Genomic DNA, 19291 nt, shown 5'->3' with positions numbered 1-19291 from the left:
AATAAACTGTTTTATATTTATAATAAAATAAAAACCCATTTTGAGAGAAGACAAAATAATTTGATATGATATGATATGATGATTATGCGGAAATGTAAATTTTTGATAGATGTATACTCACTTTTCTTTGTTACCTTCCTTCTTCACCTCGATGTTCAAGTTCTCATCCGACTTGTACCTGTATTTTTTTTCTCGTCTCGGTTGAATTATCTTTTTCTGTGAGTTTCTTTTCCCATATGGTATCATGTGATCAGGATTTTTTCGAAAATGCTCCATGCTTGCATTTGGAGATGTCGTGCAAACACGGCAGATTGGACATTTGTACCAGCGGTATTTATGTATCACAAATATGTGATTCAGAAATATTCTCAAATCTGTCGTCGGAAATGAACAATCTGTGCAGGTAAATTTCTTACTCCTTCTGAAAGAGAATATAATAAGTTATGATGAACTATTCTCGTTCCTTTTAAAATCTCACGAAAGACCCGTAGTTCAGTTGATGTTTCAAAAAACAGTGCATTCGGAAAAACATTTAGGTGAGCTTACAAGTCTAAGGAATCATGGTGAAATGGTTGTGAATCCTTGTTTTCTAAGTTGTCAATAAGTAGTCAATTCGATAATACCAAATAATTTTTATACATACATCTTGCGAAGTATTTTATGTTGTTTTGTTTCTAATGCTGGAATCAAAAGATTATTCTCACATCGGATTACAGAGCCGAACTGACTATTCGTCGCTATTCGTGTGCCTATGTGTTCAATGTTCAGTGTGCGCATATAAGGAATATTCAACAGGTTATTTGGAAGAAGTATTTTGTAGGGGCAATGATAAAGTGATATCTGATGATATATTGATTCAACTCACTTTAAAAACGCAACGTGGATTCTCAATTCTTCCCCTTATATGTTGCTTGGACTCAATTTAGTTAAAGTTGTACAATACTTCCATTCGCCCTATACTTCACAACGCTATTTATTTCCATTATGACAGATACGATACAAAGCAAACTTTAAAGCTCATGTTCCCTATCGATTACGAAGTCTATTGCGAATGTAAATTTCATGCCAACTTCCGATCCAAAGTGTCACTCGGTAAGCGAAGCGATTACGAAAAATGCTATTCTTTAATTTCTCCAGATAATTCTAAGTATCTCACAAAAATGTACATCAATATGAGCAACCTATTTTCAACCTGAACAACATGATTACAGTACAATTTAAAATATTTGAAATTTCTGAAAAATAATTATAAAAATTTATTATATTTACTTACATAGACGCCCTATTAGCAACAGAGGAATGGGGTGCTTTTTCTTTTCCGTTGAAAGTAAAATTAACACGTTCATTCGATTGTATCTGCTTGCATCTGAAATGATAAATAAAATTTTTAAATATGCAAACATAACAATTATATATATGACAAAGGAACTCAAAAAATCGTGAGTTTCAGAGAGAGATTTAACTGAAACGTAACATTATTATTTTTCACCTTTTCTAAGTTTGCTCAACCTCATATTTTGCACTTACAAGTAACAACTTTTCAGAATTTTTGGTTTGACAATGACGTAAACCAAAACATGTAACCGGATGATTTGAATACAAGGTTCCACCACTGAAATGCTTTATAGACTTTTTCTTTCCTCTTCTTCATACCCAACGCTTCAAAATGAGATTTTATGAGATTATATTATTAAGAGGTCGGCGGAAAAAGTCTGTTCTGCCATGTATCTAATCAGCTTAAGAATAATTCATAATGAGGTTTCATTCGAAGCGCTCTTTCGACTTGACTGAAATATTAGCTATTTATACAACAAGTTCAATGAATTTTAGGTTCTTCGTCGAAAGAGGCCATCACAAAAAAAAATAATGGTGATCGATAGTGCATTCTTCGATGAAATGAATGAATTGAATACTGAAGGGACGATCAGGATATCGAAGTTTGAAATTGACAGCAAAACGAAGCTTATCGAGTATCTACGAGTACAATCACGAGGCTTTTCTTTAAAAAATATGTTAGCCACATTTTTCCGATGACACGAAAATGTGGTAACGTCAGAGATTTCTGAAAGACAATCACCCACATCGTACTGGCATAGATATATAAACATATTTGTTTAGAATTGATTGAAAGTATTGAAAGCATTATAAGTAATGTATGTATTAAATATGACACTTGCCTCTAATTATTTTCACCTGTTGAATTTCTTTCACATAAAGTGTATAAAATAGTTAGGTACTACATATTATAAATTTTGAATTCTGAATTGTTCTCTACTTACTCTTGATTTGGTTGTAAATGTGTTCTGTGGATATGCTGGTCCAGAATATCCCTGAAGTATGAAGAGAATTCGCATTTGGAACACTTGAATACCTGAAAATTCCAAGGAAATTCATTTTATTATTTATAAAAATGAAAACCTAAAACTTGATGAAGGACGCGTCAATTCGAATGATGAGTAAATAAAAATGAAAATGTTCAGATGCATAGGTACATCTAGTACCCGGTACTTGTCTACAAAGAGCTTCGTTTCCAAAGATTCTCTGATACGTCGTGCGTGTAATAATGATTAAAGTACATTATTCGACAACCATTTTCTTTCTCCACCATTTCGTATTTAATTAGATTCGTGTTTCCAACTTCCAAGAATGCAGATATTCTTTCCGTATATTCTCTATGTCTCAGTTGATCAAGCTATAATGTGAATCGTTATTGTTTTTGATTTGTACAGTCCGGAAGATTATCCCAAACAGGATCGAACCCTCGATTGATAACTCAAAGAAGTGTGAACGAGATCTCTACTCAAATTCGAACACCCCCCATATACTCGTGGAGAATCTATACTAAATTTCTTATATATAACTACAAGGTTAGTGTTTCTCTTTTCACAGCAGAATTTAAAGAAGAATGAAATAAACTGTTTCCCTTAAAATCACCTGCTCATGCAAAACAGTCAAAATGACGAAGTTGGAATAAACCTCCATAAAATACATCCGTCTGTGATCTGCATTATCGACAATAATTATTTCATTTCATTATGAAAATAATAAAAATATTCTCCCTATGATTGAATCTGAAATATGGATTCGCTTAGAACAATGCTGGGTGTATGGTTTATGATTGGAAATGAAATTAAATGGCAACTTTGGATGTTCGCGTGTTTGTTCTCATTTCAGCAGTTGAAAATGCATATAATTTAGATGTCTGCACACTCTCGCAAGGCGTCAAAAATGGAGTAAAGGTACGGAAGCACTAATATCACTATATCCTGTCACAATATTTCCACGTTGTTTATCCCTCCTTTTACTATGCAACAAATTTCCCAAATATTTTATGATTGTAACAGGCATCTCGCAACAAATGAACGAGAATCGATATCAATTACAACCTACACAAAGTAGTCTAGAAGTGAGAGGAATGATAGCTTCGGCATCTTGAGTGATTCATATAGGTGATTTTTAGTTAAATTATTTAGATATTTTGATGAGTTCTATTTTATATATTTGAATTAAAAAAATTTCAATACCCGCTGTATAGATGAATGTTTCGGAGCTTTCCATTGAAATTGAATTTCTATCTGCCAACAAATTTTTTATTGTTTATTTCCCATTAAAAATTTATCTTTTATTCATACTTAGTAAAAGTTAAGATTTATGTTTCTTGTAGTTCTGAAAATATGAATTAGAGTTGAAATAACTTTCGTGTAGAACCTCAGTCAGCAGAAACACACGAATAAGAATAATTATTGAATTCATACCTAATAATAGTACAAAACTTACCTTCTGTTTTTGCAGTTTCCGGACACCTTCTCTTATTCTCACTTTTGGCTTGATAACGTCACTGCAAAAATATAAATTCGTTATTCTCTGTATTATTTCTGGAATGAACCGCTATATTGCGGCTTTGGTGAAAATTTTGAAGTCTCTTCGAAATTTCGTGATGAAAAAATATGATTACTAAAACAAAACTGAAAGAATTGTTCATGCAATTCCGAAAATACGTTAAAGAAGTATCATTACGGGTCTACCAAAATTCTTCAATTGTTTTGATATATATTTTTATATATATTTAATTTATTTCGGATTTATATCAAGTTTCAATTAACAAAAAATTATTATGTTTTAAGAATGACGTTATCTGCTTGAATTGTCCAACAAAGCATTTTCCACGTATCTGATTTGAAAATGCATGTAATACACAATTTTCGGTTAGAATAATCATCAGTTAGAAAATGAACATTAATCGTCAGGTGGCGCGAAGTGTGGAACGACCTGCATATAATTTGTTTTGAATATAAGTGGTAGTATATGGTAGAAATCACTCACCTTTTTGGTATCATACTTGTTGGCCTCACACTTTCAACTATTTCGTAATTGCGATTTTTCCATAAACCCGAATTCGTTTTGAAGACGTAGGGTGTGGACTTGGGTACCGATGTTCGGTAACATTCCTTCTGTTGTAAACATTGATCTTTCACTTCGAAAATTTGGGAATAGGTAGGTGGAATTGATGAAGATGAATCGGATTCCGCTAATCCTTCATCACAGATGCCCGAATCTGGTGAAATAATCGAATTTTGGAGTTGAGTGTCCGGTGCTTGATGGGAACTATGTCCATTAAACATATCATCTATTTTTATTGGCTCCTGCTCAAAAAGCGAATTCCAATCCGTCATATATTGGTCGGAATGAGATCGATTTATCAGCGTGGCCGATTCGGCAGAGACATTTGATTCACCCAATCCCAAAATCCTTTCAAATTCGACATCAGTGAGTTGACCATGAATCATTCCGAAGTTGTCGAAGTTGTTCGATGCGGAAGAGACTTTGGCTTTTTCCGAACACAAAACCTTTTCGCAGTGTTGGGAAAATGATTGCTCTGATTCGAAACTCACTCCGTGTTTATTAGACAAGGAAAAATCGGGTTGATTGATATTGTTCGATTCAGCAAAGCTTTTGGTTTCTTCCAGACGCAAAATCATTTCCAATTCCTCATTGCTGAGTTGTTGTGGTGATGGCTGAAGTTCTGAAGTTATTCCGAAGATGTCAAACAATGAATAATCAGATTGATTCATTCTGTTCCCTTCGGCAGATACTTTGGCTTTCTCCACACACAAAATTCTTTCGAATTCCTCATCGCTGAGATGAGGAGTTGATTGCTGTGATCCGAGATTCTTCCCGAAAGTGTTAGTCAAGGAAGAAGCAGGTTGATTGATCTTGTTCGAATCAACAGAGGTTTTGGCTTCTTCCAGACAACAAATCATTTCCATTTCCTCATTGCTTAGTTGGGATATTGATTGCTGAGATTCTAAACTCATTCCGAGATGTCATCAGACAATGAATAATCATATTGGTACATTTTATTCGTTTGGGCAGAGGCTTTTTCCGAACACAAAACCTTTTCGCTGAGTTCCTGTGATTCGAATCCCATTTCGGAGTTGTAAGACAAGGAAGAATCAGGCTGACAGATCTTGTTCGAGTCAGCGAAGATTTTAGCTTCTGCCAGACGCACAATCATTTCCAATTCCTCATTGCTGTGTTGTTGTGGTGATGGCTGAGGTTCTGAAGTTTTTCCTAAGATGTCAGAAAATGAATAATCAGATTGTTTTTTGTTCGATTCGGCAAAAATTTTGGCTTTCTCCACACACAAAATCCTTTCGAATTCCTCATCGCTGAGATGAGGAGTTGATTGCTGTGATCCGAGATTCTTCCCGAAAGTGTTAGTCAAGGAAGAAGCAGGTTGATTGATCTTGTTCGAATCAACAGAGGTTTTGGCTTCTTCCAGACAACAAATCATTTCCATTTCCTCATTGCTTAGTTGGGGTATTGATTGCTGAGATGCTAAACTCATTCCGAAGATGTCATCATACAATGAATAATCATATTGGTTCATTTTGTAAGATTCGGTAGAGACTTTGGCTTTTTCCGAACACAAAACCTTTTCGCTGAGTTGGGAAGCTGATTGCTGTGATTCGAATCTCACTCCGGAGTTTTTAGACAAAGATGAATCAGGTTGATAGATCTTGTTCGAGTCAGCAAAAATTTTGTCTTCTTCCAAACCCAAATTCTTTTCGATGTCCTTTCTACTGAGTTGGCCAAGTGGTTCGGAACTAATTCCGAAGGCGTTAAACAGGAAAGCGTCCATTCTGTAAAGAAAAAAAAAATAGGATAAAGTAATTGGAAAGAGTATTTTCTGAACATCGATAATTATTCGATAAGAAAAGGAACAATCAACGTCTTACTTATGTTTTGTCCCTCAGGATGTTCATTTTCTTGTCGATATTTATATAAAATACAAGGAAGAGTATTCTGATTTCGCGCTTCAAATTGAAAATCATAAAACTGTTATTATGAGTTGTGTGTTTTCAATTAACGGGCTTATGAGGTACCTCATTACACTTACCTTTGTTAAAACTCATACATATGCTATATTGTTTGATAGTCAAAATGGAATGTGGTAGTGAAGAAGAAGAGGAAAACGAACAACATCAAACTGGATACATTCGCTCCAAAGAGTCACCAAAGCAATACAAGCGCAACAAGAAAATCCTCAAAACCAATAATTGGTACTCAGAAAACTAACTCAGTGGTACCTAAAATGATAATGTCATACATTCATGTATTCCGACTAAATCCTGACACTACAGAGAATAAGCTGTGTGATGTTTTCAAACCGCATATACCAGACTTTAAATGTGAAAAATTGAAATCAAGACAACCGGAGATATATTCATCATTCAAAGTTCCATTTCCGGCAGAATATTTGCAGGATGCCATGAGTGCAGATTTTTGGCCGGAAGGAGTAGCTGTTAATAGGATTTTCTTCAAGCGTCACCAGTCGGTTCCAGTGCTTCAACAAATAAACAAAACGTCATCAGCTTCCAGGATAATAAGCAATGGCAAAGCTTCTCGAATGACTTCATAAATATTTTCAATATACATTTTCCCTTGAAATATATTACACTGGATACTCATTGATGCTAGAAATTAAAACCTCGGATAATAAGACTAAAGCCATGTGGAAAATATGCAATGAAATTAGGAATGAAGGCAGTTTTGAAAATACAACTTCTAAATCACCTCAGGAAACAGCGGATGATTACAATGAATAATTATTGGTTCAATTGATCCCGAACATGATGAAAAATCTCAATAATTCAAAATTTGCTTGCAATATTGAAACCAATACATCTTTTTACGTGAAGCCCTTTACCATAGAGGAGATTGTTGAGATATTTAGGAAACTGAAAAGCAATTCAAGTTCTGGAATTGGCGAAATTCCAGTTAAAATTGTTCAATTGAGTGTTGATGCTATCTCTTCAATATTGTGTCATATAGTGAAGGTTTGGGGTGTTTCCTGAGCAGCTGAAGCTATCGGTGATAATTCCAATATTCAAGTATGGGGATCCTGAGGACTGGAAAAAATATAGGCCTATAAGCCTGTTGAATAGTTTTTCGAAAGTATTTGAGCTAGCAGTGGTGACTAGACTTCTGATATATTACAATATTCATGATCTTTTCCATCCGTCTCAACATGGATTTTTGAAAAATCGGTCCACCCAAACGGCTATATATTTCAATTCACTAATAATATTTTGAAGTTCCTGGAAAAAGGAATGTTAGTCTCAGGATTATTCATCGATCTATTTAAGGCATTTGATTGCCTGAATAAAGATTTTCTCATTGAAAATCTCGGAAAATATGGAATTGTGGGTGTTCGATATTTTCTCTTCTCCATTATTCATTATAATTTTTCTTTATTATTTCTCTGGGAGGAAATTCACCTCAAATATTGTTTGTTCACTTTGGAATTTCTTATTGATTTGAATTACGTGGACTTGTTGAGGGTAGCACATGTTCGTGGTGTGATGTGGAAACCAGTACGAAGTCAATGGCCGCAAGAACCTGCGGCTGTGTTCACGAAATTCGCTAACATTGCATGAGATAGCACTTTTCTACACTCGATTTTAGTATTCGTTTGCTGATTGAATTTACACCAGTGTAGAGGACATCTACATCTCTTTTTTGTAGATAAACTACATTTGCTTCACACTGGTGTAAATCAAATCGACATTGAGTGTAGAAAAGTGCTACACTTTTTATGCAAACGAAAGGACCTAATGATAAATGATATGTGTGAAGTTGCAGATTCGATCGAAGATACCGAGTCGACGAATTTTGTGGATGATTCCAAATATTCAATAGCGGAACGTAATATAAGTGAACTGCAGCTGAAATGCGAAGTTATATACCAACGTGGCTATCAAGGAACAATTTCAGTTTGAATAGAAAGAAGACGGACATTATGGTTTTTCGTTCCAACAGATTGAAAGAGGACAAGCTGATGATTGATTTGGGTGAGGACAGAGTGAAAACATCATTAATAATAAGAAAAGAATCAGCTTTGTTCAAAGCTTTGGATATGTATATTTTGAAGAGGGTTGGTGAGATACAGCATCCTTGTCATTGCCTTTCGTTACTGAAAACTCCTTGGTAACATATCTGCCTGATTCAACCTTAGATTTTGAGTCTATATATAGTTCTTTCAATGCCTGTATGTACGTATGATTTATATTAGACTGCTCCAGTACTTCCAACAGTTTTGTAATTGCAACGGTATCATACGCTTTTTAAAGGTCCACGAATTTTATATGTGTTTCTGTGTTTCTAGCTGCCCTTTTCTCAATAACCTGTTGTAGACAGAATACATTATCGGTGCCTGACCTTCCTGCACGAAATCTACTCTGCTATTTCCCCTCCCCCCTTCACGGCAGACAAGAAAGAAAGACGAAATATTTAAATGTGAAGCATGATTGACGAATGGCAACTTGTGTGGGAAAGAGGCGAGACAATGAGATGAAGAGTTCCAGAATTACATCTCGGAGGAAAGAGAGCGAGCAGACTTTGCTCTGATTCGTAGATAGACGTAGATCTGCGCTTTTATTGGACGGTATTGACGTAACAGATTGAAAAGAATGAAAAGATGCGATTCTGGAACGAGCCAAGAGAATTTTAGAGATCTAGGCAATGAGAGACTCGGGTCGACATTCAAAGCAACTCAGTTGTTGACTGGGCATGGACACATGTTAGCCTACCTAAGCATCTTTAAATTGAGACCCACAGATGGAGAGTGCGAGTGCAAAACAGGGCGTGATGACATGGAACACATCATGATATACTGCAGGCTGGATCACAGGGTCGAAGCGTAACGAAACATAAAAAAAAAGTACTGGAACCTAAGATTAGAACTAAGAGACAAAAAAATTTTCAACAAAAAGGATATAGAGAAGATGAACGAGTGGGCTCAGAGACTCATACCCGACAGTGACATCACATCACATCCCGCCTTTAGGTGCCTCTCAATTGAGGTTGGACTAGTGCGGGTACGTGGTCGATTGATAAGGAATTAAAAGTAATGTAAAAAAGTCTACATATGTAGGTATGTGATGGCATATAGGCGCACAATGTTGACGAATTGCTTCATTCCTCATCTGCGATAATCAGTTCTTGCAAAAAAGAGTTCTTGTTTCTTCCCTCCACATCCACATAGTCTTTCTCAACTGCAAAACTGACCGCCATTTTCAATAGCCAATTGAGCCATTCTTTCGATCCTTACTTTGTAATCTTTTGAACGACATAATAACATTATGTTATGCATAATGAGGTTACTTTCTCATTCATCCACTCCATCACTAGCAGCGCGAGGCAAGTGATTGGCAGGTCCCCACAGTCTTTATGATCATTGGCTACCTTAGTACCTCTAGAAGACCGCCACTAGTACGATTTTCATTGGCTCGCAAGTTGACTTATTGGCAAGTGTCAACGGTCGCGCTTACTGGTTTTGATAGCAGCTAGAAATTCGAATTTCCAACAATACAGAGTAATAAAAAAACAACATCACCTGTAAACATGGGATTCTTCCATTGTGCAAATTTCGGATTATAAACAAACAAAAAAGATTTAGAATCGATTATAATGATTCCCACAGTAGCGCCTATAACCAGAATTTTATTTTTGAGTTCATGCGGTATAACATTGTCTACAAATCATACCTTGGTATCACCATTTACTCCAATGCACAAGGATGAATCATCCTACGGCCAATATAGATTGCTTTGTTAGTTTCGCCATAAATTAAACTATAGAATTACTCCCCGATTTCTGAATTATACCGCGAAAAATTCAATTATTATTACGTGACCGATTTTCATGATAGGTATAATTTATTACGATACGTTCGATCCGAGGACAGCCCAAGACACCAGTTCAAAATGAATGAATATAAGTTCAAACACTCACTAATAAAATTCACAAAATTTTTGTTGTGACCCGTCTCATTTCAGTTCAAAGTTGTAAGCCGAGTCTTAATTAACGTAAAAATGGTGTAACAATAATAGCACTCACAAAATCTCAAGAGAAGAGGTATCTCGGCTCGGCTGAAAGAATTCTTTTGTTCAGTTATTGTTTTTGAATGGAAAATCAATGTGCGTATATATCATAGTCACTGAAGTTTTGATTTTGGCAAATTGAACAAATTTTTTTATTGAGAGATAAATGAAATGGGAAGGAAATAGTTATAATAAATTCCATGATTCACGTATATATAATGCAAGAATTTGAATAATACAGATAACAACCATATGAGAGTCAAATTGAAGAATTAACATTGGAGACAAGAAAGAAATGAGAAAATTTATGATTATGGAAGACATCATAAGTAATCAGGCTAGGTAAATCAGCGTGAGGAAAGTTTTATCAGAAGATTTGAGCATCAACATATCGAGAAGTACCTATTATTGATTTAGCACGTTAGTGAAGAATTTCACAAAATTTCCAAATTTTCTGTCACGAATACAGAAATACTTTCATTAGAACGGAGTGCACAGAAACAAGACAGTAGTCACTAAACACTTTTCATCTGATCTGTTCCTCGCTTAGTTATAGATGGGAGAATGGGGATTCAATCAATTTTGAAATGACAATAACTGTCATTTGCAGTTGTCAAATTAATTTTTACGAAATCTGCTAAATTATATTAGCAAATTAAGAACAGGGTTTGATATTAGTAGTATTAGAATAATATACAAAGTAATTACGGCGTAATTGGAAAATAAAAGAAGATAAAATATAAGACTTCATAATTATACTCACATATCCGTTGCAATAGAAAAATTCCACTAGTAATCACAAACTACAACGATAGGATATAAAATCACAGTTTTGTAATGTCAAAGTCCCGAAAGAATACTTCAAACTGATCCTGACATTTTAGGCAGTAACTTTATATAGGATTTTCAGACATGCGCAATGCGTAAGAAGACATGACATGATAATGACGCCATTTTGTTGTGTTCAATTTGCTACTGCTAAATGTACTGAAAGCTATGCTTAGAGTCACATGGAATATAATGATATTCTTCGAATTTTCTGGACTAGGAGTAAAGAGTAAACATAAAATATATATGATTCAAAAATATTTATATTTTTATGACAAATATTATAATCCATTGTAATCTTACATTACTAATTAAGTATTTGTTACTGTGTAGTTATATAAGGAAATTGCAGAAATTTAATTATTTTTTATACTCTATGAGAATATGAATGATTATGCATAATAATTATATAATTCTTATGTAATTTCTTCGATTTATTCGATTTGGAGGACTGTTTAGTGTCCATGGATTTCTCAATAACTTTTTGAATTTAAATATTTTCATTTGAAAGCTAACATGTTCTCGATGAAAATGAGAAAGGATATGATATGCATGTGATTAATACTCATCATTTCTCATTTCATTTGGTCCACTATCAGGTTCATGTGTCGATGAAATTATCATAACGCGCTTATTCAAACTCATAATCGGAGCGGTCATCCAGGTACCGAAGAAAGAAAACCGATTAAATTGAAGATGCCTAAAACTCTGCCGAACTCTTTCCATGAACAAACTAGAACTACCCTGAAAATTCCAAAGGAGCGTAGTAAAACATATTCGTCTCATGCAATAAAAAAGTTATATTAATATATTTTTTAAAAATATGTCAATACAGTTATTAAGAATGAGTTTTTTATTCTCATCAAATATGTGGAATCGCTACCACTTCAAAGTATTATTTCTCTGAAGTCATCGAAATATACCGCCCCTAGAATGGAAAATATATTTTCTAAGCAATTCTTCAGTATATATCTGCTTAGTTCTTTCATTTATAATATTTCTTAAAATCCTAACAGATAAATGTAGATAAGAAATATATAATCAAACTTCCTTTTAAAATATTTTTCGACAGCCATAAAAGAAGAATATTGTCTACATTAGAATACAAATATGACAGCAATGAATGAAAAATTGTCCGAAGATAAGAGTAGCAGGTAGAAAACACACCCTCTCGGAATCACGAATATGCCTAAGTTTCTAAGGAAAATTAAGAATTCCGAGAAGTATTTGAGAATCAATTTCACTTGAATGCATAGAACACATATGCGGTCATACCTAGGTCGAGAAACTCTTTATATAACACTAATAGTAGTTTATAACACTCATAGTAGTTAACAAAGCGAGGCAGCTAATTTTTGAAAGAAAGGATTAGAGAAAATAATGAACCTAATGATTGGTATTTGATTATTGAATAAGTAATACTGAATTTTTGGCGGTTTTCATCGGGAAATCGTTTGCTTTTATCAGAGTTTTATGTGAAGAGTTACTAGCTTTCGAGTGGTACACAGTTTTCTAAACATTGTAAACATATTCACTATGAGTTATTTGAAATCGGCAATGTTCTATAGTACCACGTTCGGAAATACTTTGTTTACCAAACACTCTAGATTTTTCTTGTGATGATATCTATTGTTATAGATAATTGTGTTCTGAATTTCTGCTGCATTTTCATGAAACAATTAGAAAACTTGATTTTTCGATCTGTCATTTTTGACTAAAACGTGGTGCATCCTAGAGGTAGGTACAAAACAAGGGAGGTACCTAGTTGCTGAAGACGAGTTGTCCAACGTAATGAGGTGTGCCTTCTCGTCAAATCTCGAATATCTCAAGTCGTTTCGAAAATATCGCACAATTAGTTAAGACACTTGTGTTATTATTCAATACTTTCCTTCGCCATATGCTTTATAATACAATTTATTTCCATCCTAATTCGAAAACGGAGAATTGAATTCGTCCCATTTTTAAGATGTACGCTCAGATAAGCTAGAACTAGAATTCTTAGGGGATAATATCTTTTGTGGGGAATAGTATCTGTTCTTTTCATTATATCATCCTTTACATACTTGTATGTCTTGAAGGAGTAATGAAATTCTATTCTATTATGGTCATAATGAGAAAACTGGAAGACGTGGTTAATATCATCAGATAAATGAAACACTATATTCCGAAATTCATTTAATCCAAAAAAAGTTTGTGAGATAGCACTAAAAATAACTTTTCTTATGGTTTTTCAACAGCCTGTATCTTTTAAACCGAGCCAATTTGGAAAAATGGTAGAGGAAAAAATGTTTACTTTGATCTCAAGAATCTACTGTTGAAATATTTGTACGAGTCAAAGTGTTGGGGTGGTATCTCAATTGTACCTCAAGTTCTAAGAGTTCTGGGTTGGTGAAAACTTAGGGACTCGAGGATTGAGATTGATAATGCGGATCACTTGATAATGAACGTTTATTTCCTAATCTAACAAACTATATATGGTAAAATTGTATAATGACGTCAAGACCACATAATCGAAATCGACTTACATTTTGCATATTCAGTACATTTTTCTTTACTTGCAAAATTGCTGCAGTTGGATTAGGGAATGTTAGATATTAAAAAAAAATATTGCATTCCTTTGTCTCACCTGGCCGACTTACACATGAAATAACAATTATGAAATAGAGAATGATCTAAATAATTTCGAATGGAAATATTTGGTTGAATTGAGTTTATGAATTTTTGATATATCTAATTTTGGGTATTTATTGTACGTTTCGTACACAAAGACTCACCCTGTATATTGTTTCAGGATCGCACATTGAAACCGCACTACCCTTGGAAATGCCGGGATAGAATTTATTTGGAGATTTCGGTTATATTCTATATTACCTCTACAGGATATCAAAATTAGTCGTAATTAGAAAATGAAAGAGGAAAAATTATAGAAATTCATATTCATACTCACATATCCGTCGCAACTCGCAATAGAAAAATTCCAATAGTAATCACAAACTGAACCGAAAAGCTATATAGTCACTGTTTCATAATGTCAATGTCTCGATAGAACACTTCAAACTGATCCCAACATTTTACGAAGTAACTTCCATAAAAGTTTCAGACATGCGCAATGCCTAAGAAGAAATGACGTGATAATTTGGTTCACTATCAGGTTCATGTGTCGATGAAATCTTAATAACGCGCTTATTCAAACTCATAATCGGAGCGGTCATCCATGTACCGAAGAAAGAAAACCGATTAAATTGAAGATGCCTAAAACTCTGCCGAACTCTTTCCATGAACAAACTAGAACTACCCTGAAAATTCCAAAGGCGCATAGTAAATGTCGACATTAAAAATTTATCTGAAAAAGCTGTATATACCTAAAACTAGTTAATTAGGACTTTATGGGCTATTGCCATCATTCTGATCAATTACCGCGTTCGGCAATTACCTTAGACATTTCGGATTGGTATGAATCGTTCGTTTACTGTATCCAGATGCAGGATAAACGTTCTATTGAACAAAGGATTCCTATGATAACCTATGATCTGTTGTCACGTGACTAAAATATTCGTCCGCTCTCGGATGGTATTGCCGAACGCGGTAAATGAATCCTAGTACAAATTTTCCCTACCTTTTTTTTTCAACAATATTCGACATGTTTTTATTGCTCACAGTGCTCACTATCCATGCTATTCATTTTTTCCGGCAATTTTTGACAGGAATAAAATTGAATATTGATTTTGTCCGTCATGCGGGAGCCAAAAATAAAACATATTCGTCTCATGCAATAAAAAAGTTAGATTAATATATTTTTTAAAACTATGTCATTACAGTTATTAAGAATGAGTTTTTTATTCTCATCACATATGTGGAATCGGTACCACTTCAAAGTATTATTTCTCTGAAGTCATCGAAATATACCGCCCCTAGAATGGAAAATATATTTTCTGAGCAATTCTTCAGTATATACCTGCTTATTTCTTTTATTTATAATATTTCTCTCAAATCCTAACAGATAAATGTAGATAAGAAATATATAATCAAACTTCCTTTTAAAATATTTTTCGACAGCCATAAATGAAGAATGTTGTCTACATTAGAATACAAATATGACAGCAATGAATGAAAAATTGTCCGAAGATAAGAGTAGCAGGTAGAAAACACACCCTTTCGGAATCACGAATATGGCTAAGTTTCTAAGGAAAATTAAGAATTCCGAGAAGTATTTGAGAATCAATTTTACTTGAATGCATAGAACACTTATGCGGTCATACCTAGATCGAGAAACTCTATATAACACTAAAAGTAGTTGACAAAGCGAGGTAGCTTATTTTTGAAAGAAAGGATTAGAGAAAATAATGAACCTAATGATTGGTATTTGATTATTGAATAAGTAATACTGAATTTTTGGCGGTTTTCATTGAGAAAATCGTTTGCTTTTCTCAGAGTTTCATGTGAAGAGTTACAAGCTTTCGAGTGGTACACAGTTTTCTGAACATTGTAAACATATTCACTCTGAAATCGGCAATGTTCTATGGTACCACGTTCGGAAATACTTTGTTTACCAAACATTCTAGATAAAGAAAAGACTGAACCCTTATATCCTAGCTGGAGATGGTATCTTCAAAAATTTTTGTGATTTGAAAAGCTTTTTTCTCGTGATGATATCTATTGTTATAAATAATTGTGTTCTGAATTTCTGCTGCATTTTCATGAAACAATTAGAAAACTTGATTTTTCGATCTGTCATTTTTGACTAAAACGTGGTGCATCCTAGAGGTAGGTAGAAAACAAGGGAGCAACTGTACCTTGTTACTGAAGACGAGTTGTCCAACGTAATGAGGCGTGCCTTCTCGTCAAATCTCGTTCGAATATCTCAAGTCGTTTCGAAAATATCGCACAATTAGTTAAGACACTTGTGTTATTATTCAATACTTTCCTTCGCCATATGCTTTATAATACAATTTATTTCAATCCAATTGAATTCGTCCCATTTTCAAGATGTACGCTCAGATAAACTAGAACTAGAATTCTTAGGGGATAATATCTTTTGTAGGGAATAGTATCTGTTCTTTTCATTATATCATCCTTTACATACTTGTATGTCTTGAAGGAGTAATGAAATTCTATTCTATTATGGTCATAATGAGAAAACTGGAAGACGTGGTTAATATCATCAGATAAATGAAACACCATATTCCGAAATTCATTTAATCCAAAAACAGTTTGTGAGATAACACTAAAAATAACTTTTCTTATGGTTTTTCAACAGCCTGTATCTTTTAAACCGAGCCAATTTGGAAAAATGGTAGAAGAAAAAATGTTTACTTTGATCTCAAGAATCTACTGTTGAAATATTTGTACGAGTCAAATTGTTGGGGTGGAATCTCAATTGTACCTCAAGTTCTAAGAGTTCTGGGTTGGTGAAAACTTAGGGACTCGAGGATTGAGATTGATAATGCGGATCACTTGATAATGAACGTTTATTTCCTAATCTAACAAACTGTATATAGTCAAATTGTATAATGACGTCAAGACCACATAATCGAAATCAACTTCCATTTTGCATATTCAGTACATTTTTCTTTACTTGCAAAATTGCTGCAGTTGGATTAAGAAATGTTAGATATTAAAATAAACTATTGCAATCCTTTGTCTCACCTGGCCGACTTACACAGGAAATTACAATTATGAAAAAGAGAAAGATCTGAATAATTTCGAATGGAAATATTTGGTTGAATTGAGTTTATGAATTTTTGATATATTTAATTTTGGGTGTTTATTGTACGTTTCGTACACAAAGACTCACCCTGTGTGTTGTTTCAGGATTGCACATTGAAACCGCGCTTCCCTTGGAAATGCCGGGAAAGAATTTATTTGGAGATTTCGGTTATATTCTATATTACCTCTACAGGATATTGAAAATTAGTCGCAATTAGAAAATGAAAGAGGAAAAATTATAGAAATTCATATTCTCAAAGACTCACTCTGTATGTTGTTTCAGAATTGCACATTGAAACCGCGCTTCCCTAGGAAATGCCGGGATAGAATTTTATTGGGGATTTCGGTTATATTCTATATTACCTCTTCAGGATATTAAAATTAGTCGTAATTAGAAAATGAAAGAGGAAAAATTATAGAAATTCATATTCATACTCACATATCCGTCGCAACTCGCAATAGAAAAATTCCAATAGTAATCACAAACTGAACCGAAAAGCTATAAAGTCACTGTTTTATAATGTCAATGTCTCGATAGAACACTTCAAACTGATCCCGACATTTCAAGAAGTAACTTCCATAGAAGTTTCAGACATGCGCAATGCCTAAGAAGACATGACGTGATAATTACGCCATTTTGTTTTGTTCAATTTGCAACTGCTTAATGTACTGAAAGCTATTATTAGAGTCAACATGGAAAATTATGATATTCGTTGAAGTTTCTTGAACTGTGACTAGGAGTAAGATACATAAAATGTGTTTGATTCAAAAAATTTATATCTTTATGTTAGATATTATAATCCATTGTAATCTTACATTACTAATTAAGTATTTGTTACTGTGTAGTTATATAAGGAATTCAATTTATTCTTTATTTTATATGAGAATATAAATAATTATACCTACCTACATATATGTAATTATATAATAACTTTGAAATTCCTTGCAATGGATCGATTTAATCTATTTGATCTGAAGGACAGTTTTGTGTCCATGGATCTCTGAATAACTTTTTGAATATAAATATTTTCATTTGAAAGCTAACGTGTGGAATAGAATATGATATGTATGTGATTGGGAATTCAAAACAAGCGATACGCCCCCTGGTGTCAATTTATTGTAAATAAAAAGTTAATGCACTTATGTTTGTATACATCGAGAAACGGAGAATATTTTGGTGTTTCAATGAGATTTTTCATAAGAAATATGTCTTAATCAGTTGAAAATATATTTATCTATTTCGTGATAATGGGAAAAGCTTCGTGAAGTTTTCATAATTTGTATCCTTCGAGCAAATCTTCGATAACGAATTTCTTGTGAAGATGTCAGTTTTCATCATTTTCCACGATGAAATGAACTTTTGGTCAATGTTTAAGGACATATGTAACTCGGCTTTTTATAGCATGATGAAGCTTTTGTACATTGTACATTTCAAATCAGTTACGAAGAATAGGAGGTGAATTGAATAACCTGGATAAAAAACTTCAAAATTAAAGGATTTACATAAAAAACAAATCTGTTACCCTCAGACAGGAATTTTTTCATCTAGAAAGTGGATATACATATGAATTTCCATAACATTCACACAATATTCATTCAGAAAATCATTTCTGATTCCCAGTTCAACTTGGACAAGTTTCCTTAGCATCAATGTTGCAATTTTAGCCATTGTATATAATGGAGAAGGTAACATAATCGGAATTTTTTTACCTCATGACATTTATTGACCTAAAATTGATAATAATTAACACACTTGAATCCAGTCTCGAAAACCAATCCTCAAAATTGAGATAAAACAACTACCAACTGAAAAAAAAGATTTATTGGAAGAAAATCTCAAAATCCCCTTCAAAAATGACAACAAGGTAGGTACTGCATTAACTTTTTATTTCGAACTGTTAGTAATGTCGGAGCGGTCACTACTCCAGGTACCGGATTCACTCATCGCTGCTTCGCCTTTTCCCACAAGACTTTTCTTGAGATTACTGCTTTCAACAATACAATTCAGATGAGAGTGTGAATTAGAACTTGGTTCAAAGATATTGTTCCGAAAAGTAATGACAAATTTCGATTTCATCTGTCGAGCGTTTTCTGAGATGCCCAACTAATTTATAGAGAGAAAAAATTGAAGATGCCTATAACTCTACCGAACTCTTTCCATGAACAAACAAGAACTGCCCTGAAAATTCCAAGCGCGCATAGTAAATGGTAAATGTCGACATTCAAAATGTATCTGGTAAAGCTGTATATACCTGAAAGTAGGTAGGTAGGACTTTATGGGCTATTTCCATAATTCTGTTCAATGAATCCTATTACTAATTCTTCACACAAATACATCATCATTACACTTGTACGGACAAACAGACAGTTTT

The 19291-nt window shown here is 33.7% G+C and overlaps 1 protein-coding gene across 1 annotated transcript; it reads right to left on the bottom strand.

Annotated features, from left to right (window-relative positions):
• Window positions 1-1269: 1269 nt before the first annotated feature.
• Window positions 1270-5072, bottom strand: LOC123321008. Its single transcript, XM_044908509.1, has 4 exons — window positions 4324-5072; window positions 3778-3838; window positions 2280-2371; window positions 1270-1366 (listed from the first exon to the last, which is right to left on the bottom strand). Exons 1-4 carry the CDS (start codon window positions 5070-5072, stop codon window positions 1270-1272), a joined length of 999 nt encoding a protein of 332 aa, XP_044764444.1.
• Window positions 5073-19291: the final 14219 nt, after the last annotated feature.

Source organism: Coccinella septempunctata, chromosome 9, assembly GCF_907165205.1.
Source record: "Coccinella septempunctata chromosome 9, icCocSept1.1, whole genome shotgun sequence".
NCBI classification, from domain to species: Eukaryota; Metazoa; Arthropoda; class Insecta; order Coleoptera; family Coccinellidae; genus Coccinella; species Coccinella septempunctata.
Note: the sequence above shows the minus strand (reverse complement) of the source record. Positions and strands in the feature narration are given on the sequence as shown.